Here is a 10,970-nt window from a genome sequence, read left to right as displayed (position 1 = left end):
AACCATAAACATCTCAAGAATTGCTTGAAAATCCCAAGAACGTCCTTGGGTCGTTCCTAGGATGTCCTATGTCAGCCCAGTATTTTTTCTCGCGGCAAAAAGACGTCTTAGGGATATCCACTGGGGTTTTCCACTTTTTAATCCTTAACAGTTCTGTTTTTTTTTTTTGGGTTTTGTCTTTAGTAGATTTTGTTTTAAATCCCAAAAGTAACTACGAATAGTGCTTTTTTCTTTTGGTGCTTTTCAGTGAATTCAGGTTGAAATTTGAATTGAATAATTTTTCTCATGGAAAACTTGGTGTTACGCATCGTCCGAGAGAAGTTTACACTTGACGACAAACTTAAAGAATATAAAGTTTGCGTCTTACTCAAATATGATACCCTTTGTTCTAAAATGTACTATTTACAAGTATATTCGAAAGTGTAAATTTGTGAATGAAAATAACAACGTTTACCATTCCACAACTCGAATCAATCGTCCTCGACACAAATGAATCTGCAGTTACGTAAGTCCCTCGGTTTAGAGTTTGCTGGATTCACATTTATTATATGGCATGATGATAAATAAGGATGCATCGGTGGACACAGAAAAACGTCTTTTTTTTAAAGAGACGTTAACAACCGAAGAATATTCTGTAACGTAACAAATCGCCCGATACAAATAAAGCGAAACATTGAAAAAAGACAGCTTTCTTTTGCTTTTTTCTTGGTGCAGTACGACGGCCCTTGTAACTGTTTATTTGGTGTTTGCCGGTGCGAAAGTGTTCACAAATTGAAAATTCGATATCACCGTGTTAAAAGAACTTCCCTGAATTCCATTGAATTCACAGTGGATTCCTTTCAGTTCCTTAAATTCATCTAAATGGTCTAAATTCTCTGAATCCATTGAATTCTCTAAATTCCTTGCGTTATTTTAAAGTTTTTCGAATTCTTAGAATTATAGAATTAAAAACAAAAGATTCATGGTATTTAAAAGAATTCAAGAAAGTCGAAGATTTCAGAGAATTCTTTAAAGTTAAGGGCATCGGGGAATCCAAGTAATTCTGAGAATGTTCAGAATTCAAGGAATCCAGATAATTCAAGCAATTTAGATCATTTAAGAAATTGAGATTTTTCGAAGATTTCCATACAAAAATTCTGAAAATTCAAGGATTTCAGATAATTTCAAGATATCCGGAAATTCGGGGAATATGCAGAATTCAAGGAATTCTGATAATTCCAGAAATTGCAATAATTTCAAGAGTCCCAATAATTCCAGGAACACCGATAATTCAAGGATTTCTGTAAATAAATTCAGAGAATTCCAGGAACTCGAAGAATTTAAACATAAAAATCCGATAATTCACAGAACTTGAAGAGTTAAGGAAATTCCAAGAATTCAAGGATTTGAGACAAAATCAGGACATTAAGGGATTCGGGGAATTTTCAGAATTCAAGAAATCCAGATAATTCAATTAATTCTGATAATTCAAGAAATTCCATTATTTCTAGGAATTTCTATAATTAAAGGATTTCCATATTCAAAGAATTCAACGAATTCGATCAATTGAAAAAATTTCGAGAATTTAATATAAGAAATATTGTCAATTCAAGAAATCCTGATGATTCCAGGAATTCTGATTATTCAAGGATTTCCGTAAATAAATTCAGAGAATTCAAAGAACTCGAAGAATTAAGGAAATTCGCAGAATTCAAGGAGTTCAGGCATCAATTAATTCTGAGAATTCAAGAAATTTTATTAATTTTAGGAATTCCGATAATTCATGGATTTTCATAAATTAATTCAGAGAATTCAAGGATTTTAGATAATTCCAGAACATCAGGGAATTCGGGAAATTTTTTTGAGTTGAGGAAATTCAGAGAATACAGAAAATTTATGGAACTCGTACAATTCAAAGAACTCGTAGGATTCAAAGAAATCTTAGAATTCAAGGAACTCGCCAAGTTCAAGAAACTCGTTGAATTGAAGGAACTCGTGGAATTAAGTAAATTCAGGGAATCTCAGACAATATCAATTAATTCTGAGAATTCAAGTAATTCCATTAATTCTAGGAATTCAGATAATTCAAGGATTTTCGTAAATAAATCCAGAGAATTCTAGGAACTCGAGGAATTAAAGGAATTCTGACAATTCAAAGATTTCAGAACATCAAGGAATTCTGGGAATTTTTCTGAGTTTGAGAAATCCAGAGAATTCAAGGAATTCGTCGAGTTCAAAGAACTCGTGGAATTCAAGGATTTACATAAATAAAATAGGAGAATTCAAGGAACTCATAGGTATGAAGAAATTCAGAGGATTCAAGAATTTAAAATATTGGGTAATTCAGAGAATTTGCAGAGTTCAAGGAACTACGAGAATACAATTAATTCTGATAATTCGAAGATTTCAAGCAATTCTGAAAATTCAAGGATATCGAAGAATTCAAGAAACTCCTAAAATTCTAGCAACTCGAAGAATTCCAGGAAATTGACGAATTCGAGAAATTCCGATAATTCAAGAATTTCCATAAATAAATTAAGAAAATTCAAGGAACTCTTAGAATTCACGAAAATCAGAGAATTCAAGGATTTTAGACATCAGGGAATTGGCAAAATTCCATTAAATTCTGAAAATTCAAACAATTCTGAAATTGAAGGAACTCGTAGAATTGATGAAATTCAGAGAATTTCAGATATCAGGGAATTCGGGAAATTGATCGAATTCAAGAAGTTAAGAAAATTCAATTAATTCTGAGAATTTAGAGATTTTTTAAGAATTGCGAAAATTTTAAAAATTCCGATAATTTATAGAATACAATTAATTCTAAGAATTTAAGCAATTCTAAAAATTCGGATACTTTAAGCAATTCTGAGAATTTAAAGAATTCTTAGAATTCAAGAATTTTAAATCATATAAAATAATCAATGAATTGGAAGAATTTCAGGATTTCAGTGAATATCAGGAGATCGGGAAATTAAAAAAAATTCAAAAGAATTCAAGGAAGTCTTGGTGAATTTTTAGAATTCTGGTATATCAGCGAATTCTAATGCATTAAAAACAAATAATTCAGTGAATTCATAGATTAAAGGAATTCAGAGACTCCTAGGAACTCAAGGAATTCTTAGAATTCAGAGAACTCGAAAAATGAAAGAAATTCAGAGAATTTCAGACAATTCCACGAATTTAGAGAATTATGTTAATTCACTGAATTCCCAGAATCCAAGAAATTCTGTTAAGTCAAGAAACTCAAGAATATCAATAGATTCAAGAATTTCCGAGAAATCTAGGACACCAGAAATACAAGTAGTTTTAAAGAATTCGCAGAATTTAGGAAATTTCGCTGAATTCAAGAATATTTGCAGAATCCAAATGCCTCATATGCTTCAAGAAATTCAGTGAATAACAGAAACTTCCAAGAAATTCGATGACACCCGGGTATTCCAGGAATTCAGAATAAGTCTTACCAACATCGATCTATCGAATTTTTCAAAACGATGTGTTTCGATGCGAGAAATGCGAGCAGAAAGTTCTTCTTTCCGATGAAAGTAAAACTGACCTTCATTCCCAAGAGAGTCGACAAATTTTTTTTTATTTGACAAGTAATTGACTAAATCTCAAAGTCCTGTAACAATAAAAGAAAAAATACTTTCCTCTCAATGAAATCCAGCAAATTCAAACTCTCCCTCTTCCAAAAACTCCTACCGCACTTCTCTCAACTCCTCAAAAACAATATCCAGGGAGACAAAAAAAAAAAACATTTCGGGTCGATTCAACGATCAATCGGGGGTGTTCAAATCGGGAAGGCTACTAGAAAAGAAGAAAAAAAAAGAGACAACAATAGTAATAATGACTAATCGATGATAACATAAGGCAATATGTGGAGGATTTGGCTGTCGTAACTCGGTCTCGCGAGCATCTCGTGCCACTCTCGAAATTCCTCGTCTTTCCGCTCGTCCGCACGCCTGTACAAATCTAACTTTTTTACATTCACCGCGACTTCCTGCATATCAGCCTTTTCACTCTCCTCCGCGGTAAGAGACGAAAGCTTCGGTTGGAAGTTCCCATTGAGTCCCTCGACACACTCCGTGTTCAGCCTCTCGAGATCCTGTTCGGTGACTTCTCGGGGAGGACGCTCGACCTCCTTCTCCATCTCCTCCTCATTCCGATCCTCCTCGCAATCGCTCCACTCGATCAATTTCGGATCCAAGGGCGGTAACTTGGCAAGAATCTCCTCCGGGCTGAGATCTCGCCAGGGCCGCGAGTGCTCCTCTTCAAGAGCCAAATTGCACACAGAATTCTCCTTCTTTCTTCCCTGTTTCGCCGACGACGACAACGAGTTTCTTGATAGATTTTCCTCGGACTGTGACAATCGACCTTGCAAGGTTGCATTTTCGCTCAAGTTGTTACGAGTTGAGCGCAGGTACTTGGACTTGGGTCCATCTTCGCTCCTGAGAACGTCCTCAACATTTGGTGGGTCTATACTGTGACTAGGTAACGGATTTTGGGTTTGGCTCGAGTTTGATCCGCGAGCTTGAAGATCCGCGAGTAATTCCTGGGTCGTTTTCACTTTTGGATTACGACCAATGCTGGCCAGCTTCTCCTTCACGTCTTCGTCGAGAGACTGCTGCTGCTGCTGCTGCAGCTTGATGGACTTGCTGCTGCTGCTGCTGCTGCCTTTCTTGCGACCGCGTTTCTTCAGAGTGGGATTGCAGTCGGGACTCGGGGCGGCAGATTCCGCCGCATGCTGTGAATTTGGCTCGCTGAGAGAGGGGCTTGGGCTAGGCACTTGCGAATTTTCTCGGCTAGAGGAACAACCACCTTCGCCGTTGAGGCGCGGCCGTTTCGCCGCAGGTTCACTACTGCTTGCTGCTGTTGCTGCTGCTGCTGCATGGGATGGACCTGGCTGATTGACTGGCTCGTTTTTTCGCAGACGCTTGTTCGAACTGTGGGTCCGGGGTACTGCTTCCGTGGTATGATTCTGCTGGTTGACGGGTCGGCTCTCCTGAAGTGACCCGGTAAAATTCAGCCTGTGATTGCTGGCTACTGTTACAGTCGGCTGTCTGCCAGGAAATACATTTGGTGAACGCGAAGACTCACTGTTCACCGACAAGGCCGGGCTCAGCACCTGCAATTACATCGAATAACAAAATTTTATTTACCAGGCTGTCCACCCAGCGATTCTTAGGAACCAAATTTTACGTCAAATAATCAAATAACCGTTTTTTTTTTTTTTTTATACATGTAAAAGGAGAAACATGACATTTTTTTACGGGCCAACAATTTCTAAAGAGAGCAGAATCATAAATAAACCATTTTTTTGCCGGGCATAAGTCAATTCACTTCTGAGAATTAGGAGATTTCAAGCAATTCTGAAAACTTAAACAAGTCGTAAAATTTAAAACAAATCATTGAATTCATGTATTTCAGACACTAGGGATTTTGCAGAATTCAATTCACTTCTGAGAATTCGGGGATTTCGAAAAATTCTGAAAATTCAAGGAATTAAGCGAATCCAATTAATTATGAGAATTCAAGAATTACCGATAATTCAAGGATTTCCATAAATAAATTAAGAGAATTCAAGGAACTTGAAGAATTAAAAAACATTCAGACAATTCAAAGATCTTGAAGAACTAAGAAAATTCAAGGATTTCAGACAATATCAGGACATCAAGGGATTCGGAAAATTTACAGAATTCAAGAAATCCAGATCATTCAATTAATTCTGGGAATTCAAGAAATACCATTAATTCTAGGAATTCCGATAATTCAAGGAACTCGATAAATTCAAGAATTTTAGGAAATGAAGGAATTCAGGGAATTGGAAGAATTCAATGAATTCTGATAATTCCAGGATTTTCATCAATAAATTCAGAGAATTCAAGGATTTTATATATCAGGAATTCAGGGAATTCAGAGAATTTAATCAATTCTGAGAATTCAAGAAATTCCAATCATTCGAGGAAATACATAAATTCAAACAATTAAAGGAACTCGAAGAATTCAAGGAATTTAGACAATATAAAGAATTTTCCAGGTTTTCCAGGTCTAGAAATCAAATTTTTTCAGGTTTTCTTTTTTTCACATCAAATAATCAAATAACCGTTTCTTATACAAATTCTTAATTTGTTTGCCGAATATAACTCGTCTTTGCAGACCTCAAAAGCAACTAAGGGAATCCAAGCAATTCTGAGAATATAATTTCCAACAATTCTAAGAATTCAAGGAACTCGTAGAATTTACGAAATTCAGATAATTCAAGGATTTAAGAGATCAGAGAATTCGAAAAATTTGCAGTATTCAAGCAATTAAGAGAATTAAATTAATTCTGAGAATTTAGATATTTCAAGAAATTCTGAAAATTCAAGTAATTCCATCAATTTAAGGATTTCCATAAATAAATTAAGAGAATTCAAGAATTTCAGATATCAGGAATTCGGGGAATTTGCAGGATTCAAAGAATTAAGAAAATTGAATAAATTCTTAGAATTCAAGCAATTCTTAAAATTCAAAAAATTCCGATATTTCCCGGAAATACATCAATTCAGAGAATTCAAGGAATTCAGACAATATAAGAAATTTCCCAGGTCAAGAAATAAAGTTTTTTCAGGGTTTTTTTCAGGAGAAACATGGCATTTTTTTATTGGCTAAAAATTTCTAAAGAAATCAGAATCATGAATAAATAAATTCTTAATTTTTTCCGAACATAAGTCATCTTTGAAAAAGGTTTGGGAATAGTTTTAAATCTTTGAAATCCTTGGAATTTTTTAAATCTTTTGAAGTACTTAAAATCTTTGTGAAATTATTGAAAATATTTTGAAATCTTTTCAAATCTTCTCAAATTTATTAAAACATTTCGAAATTGTTTAAAACTTGGGATTTTTTGTTGAAATCTTTGAAATCCTTAGAAAAAAATTTAATTCTTGATTTCTTTTTAAATCCTTGTGAACTCTAAAATATTTTTGAAATCTGTCCACTTGGAAATTCTGGAATTGGTAGGAAACTTTTATGTGCCTAAACATTTGATATATTTTTAATTTGAAATATTTTGAGATTTTCTCAAATTTGTTGTAACCTTCTGAAATCGTTTTCGACTAAAAAAGATGTATTTCTAACAATTTTCAACCAAATAATTAAGTTTTTAACCAAATTGTTGAAATCTAAGCGTACAAAAGTGAGTTTTCTAACAAAAAATATTATACTTTAACCAAAAACAGTTTCATTTTCAACCAAATAATGAATTTCCAACCCAAAAGGACGAATTTTCTGCCCAAATAAACAAATTTTCAACAAAAAATATTAAACTTCAGCCAAATATAGTTCAATTTTTCATCTCGAAATTTCAACAAGAAGATAAATTCGTTACTTTAAAATTTAATATCAATTTAATTCAAGAAAATGATTAAATTTTCAACAAAATAGTTGATTTTTCAAACAAATATTTCAATTTTCAACCCACGAAAATAAAATCTCAAGCGAAGAATTTTTAACCAAGAAAATTAATTTTCTGTCGAAAAAGATACCTTTTCAAAAATATACATAAATATTCCAATAAATAATTGAATTTTCAAATAAAAAAATATAAATTTTAACGTAGAAAAAACTTCAACAAAAAAATTCAATTTTCAATCATAGATAAATTTTTAACAAATTAATTTAATTTTTAATCAAACACTGGAACTTTCTACTTATAAAGATGAATTTTCAATCAAATAATCGAATTTTTAAACAAAAACCGTTCAATTTTTAACACGGAATGTTTAATTTTCAACAAAAGATGAATTCGTAAAGAAAAATATGATTATTTATAATTCATACCATACAAAGAAATCTCAAGAAAATAATTAAATTGTCGGCCGACGAGGTGAATTTTCAAGAAAATAATTAAACTTTCAACGAAATAGTTTATTTTTTTAACCAAATAGTGAAGCCTTCAACTCACGAAAATGAGTTCTTAAATAAATAAAAAAACGATGAATTTTTAACGAATGTTTAACAAAACCATTAAATTTTACAACTAAAAAAGATGACTTTAAAAAAAAAATTGTTGAATGCTCAACAAAATAATTAAATTTTCGACCCAAGTCGAATTTTTTACCAAAAAACAATCAACTTTCAACCAAAGGCTATTAATTAAAAATACTCTAAACATAAAGTTTTAACGAGAAATTATCCAATTTTGAATGTTCACAATAAAAATGGTACATTTTTGTCTAGTTTTAAATTTTAATTTTACCAAACTTCTAAGAAAAATGGGAAAAAGTTGATTAGTCGCATTTTGTCAAAAACGTTGAAAAAGTTTATGCTTCAGCTTTTCCTACTCCCCTCTTTCAATAATTAATCTATTTTATTTAAGAAAAATTTTATTTGGTTCAAAAATAAATTATTTTGTTGAAAATTCGTCTTTTTGAAATGAAAATTGAATCTTTTTTTACAGAAATTCATCTTTTTTCTTTAAAAATGTCACGGTCTAAGTAGAAATTGATATTTTTCGATTGAAAATTAATATATTTTTTAATTCAACTGTTTTGTAGAAAATTCGTTTTTTTCGACTTTAAAATTAAACACTTTCGTCGAAAAATTGACTGTTTCGTTACGTATTAATTTTTTGTTTGTTGAAGCTTCAAAATATTAATTGAAAATTCCTTATTCTGTGTCAAAAATTAATTTTTCAAACTAAAAATTTAATTATTCAGTAGAAAAATCACCTGATTGGTTAAAAAAATTTATTAATTTTGTAGAAAATTCGTCTTTTCACGTAGAAAATTAATCTTTTTGTTTGAAAAATCAACTATTTGCTAGAAAATTTATGTATTTGTTTAAAAATATATCCATTTTGTTGAGAATTTATCTGGTTTTGGTAGAAAATTAATCTTGTTGGTTGAAAATTATATCAACTGGTTAAAAATTGCTATATTTTGTAGAAAAATGGTCTTTTATGGAAGAAAATAATTCTTATTGGTTAAAATTCATCTTTCCTGGTAAAAAAATTATTTTTATGGTACAAAATTATCCTTCTTGTTTGAAAATGCAATGATTTGGTTAAGTATTTATATATCTTTTTGAAAATTCGTTTTTTCTGATAGAAAATTAATCTTGTTCACTAAAAATTCAACTGTTTCGTTAGAAATTATTATATTTTGTAAAAAAATGCATTTTTTATGGTAGAAAATTAAAATTCATAGTTGAAAGTTCAATTATTTATTTGAAAATGTATGTACTTTGTTGAAAATTCATCTTTTTACGTAGAAAATTAATTTTCTTGGTTGAAAAATCAACTTTTTGGTAAAAAATTTATGTATTTCTTTAAAAATATATGTTTTTTTGTTGAACATTTATCTTTTTTTTTTTGGTAGAAAATTAATCTTGTTGGTTAAAAATTATACCAATTGGTTACAAAATTCTATATTTTGTAGAAAAATTGTCTTTTATGAAAGAAAATAATTCTTATTGATAAAAATTCCTATTATTTTGTTAAAATAATATTAAAAATACTAAAAAGTTCAACTTTGTTGCGGAAAATTCCTTTTTTTTTTATTGGAAATAAATTCTATTTAAAAAAAGTTTAACTACACCATTTTTTGTTAAAAATTCATTTTTTTAATTAAAATTTTAAATATTTAGTAAACAATTTTTAGAAAAAAAGTCTAAACTAAAAATACATGGTTCAAACTATTTAGTTGAAAATGTATGTATTTTTAAAAATTGGGTCTTTTCTAGTAGAAAATTAATCTTCTTGGTTGAAAAATCAACTATTCGGTAGAAAATTTATGTATTTGTTTAAAAATATATGTATTTTGTTTGAAAATTTATCTTTTTTTTGGTAGAAAATTAATCTTGTTGGTTGAAAATTATATCAATTGGTCAAAAATTTATTTTTCTGATACAAAATTATTCTTCTTGTTTGAAAATTCAACTATTTGGTTAAAAAATTATATAATTTGTAGAAAATTCGCCTTTTGTGCTAGAAAATAAGTCTTTTTGGTTGAAAATTCAATTATTTGGTTAAATATTTATATATCTTGTTGAAAATTCGTCTTTTCCGGTAGAAAATTATCCTTGCTGGTTAATAATTCAATTATTTCGTTTAACATTAATATATTTTGTAAAAAAAAATCATTTTTTGTGGTAGAAAATAATTCTTCTTGGTTGAAAATTTAATTATTTAGTTTAATATTTACATATCTTGTTGAAAATTCGTCTTTTCTGGTAGAAAATTAATCTTCTAGGTTGAAAATTCAATTATTTGGTTAAATATTTATATATCTTGTTGAAAATTCAATTATTTTGTCAAAAAATTATGTAGTTTGTAGAAAATTCGCCTTTTGTGCTAGAAAATAATTCTTTTTGGTTGAAAATTTAATTATTTAGTTTAATATTTATATATCTTGTTGCAAATTCGTCTTTTCTGGTAGAAAATTAATCTTGCTAGTTAAAAATTCAATTATTTCGTTTAAAATTAATATATTTTGTAAAATAAATTCATTTTTTGTGGTAGAAAATAATTCTTCTTGGTTGAAAATTTAATTGTTTAGTTTAATATTTATATATCTTGTTAAAAATTCGTCTTTTCTGGTAGAAAATTAATCTTGCTGGTTAAAAATTCAATTATTTCGTTTAAAATTAATATATTTTGTAAAAAAATCATTTTTTGTGGTAAAAAATTAATCTTCTAGGTTGAAAATTCAATTATTTGGTTAAATATTTATATATCTTGTTGAAAATTCGTCTTTTCTGGTATAAAATTATTCTTGCTGGTTAATAATTCAATTATTTCGTTTAAAATTAATATATTTCGTAAAAAAATTATTTTTTGTGGTAAAAAATAATTCTTCTTCGTGGAAATTTAATTATTTAGTTTAATATTTACATATCTTGTTGAAAATTCATCTTTTCTGGTAGAAAATTAATCTTCTAGGTTGAAAATTCAATTATTTGGTTAAATATTTATATATCTTGTTGAAAATTCAATTATTTTGTCAAAAAATTAT

The 10,970-nt window shown here is 29.6% G+C and overlaps 1 protein-coding gene across 3 annotated transcripts in view; it reads right to left on the bottom strand.

The window, feature by feature from the left end:
• Positions 1-3,206: 3,206 nt before the first annotated feature.
• Positions 3,207-10,970, bottom strand: part of LOC117171342 (mediator of RNA polymerase II transcription subunit 26) — a 23,034-nt gene continuing 15,270 nt past the window's right edge. For all 3 annotated transcript variants that reach the window (XM_033358574.1, XM_033358576.1, XM_033358575.1), the window contains exon 4: positions 3,207-5,104. In XM_033358574.1, the coding sequence (XP_033214465.1) occupies positions 3,830-5,104 (1,275 nt within the window). In that variant the 3' untranslated portion in view covers positions 3,207-3,829. The remainder of the gene's footprint in view (positions 5,105-10,970) is intronic.

The sequence above is a fragment of the Belonocnema kinseyi genome, chromosome 4, assembly GCF_010883055.1.
Source record: "Belonocnema kinseyi isolate 2016_QV_RU_SX_M_011 chromosome 4, B_treatae_v1, whole genome shotgun sequence".
NCBI classification, from domain to species: Eukaryota; Metazoa; Arthropoda; class Insecta; order Hymenoptera; family Cynipidae; genus Belonocnema; species Belonocnema kinseyi.
Note: the sequence above shows the minus strand (reverse complement) of the source record. Positions and strands in the feature narration are given on the sequence as shown.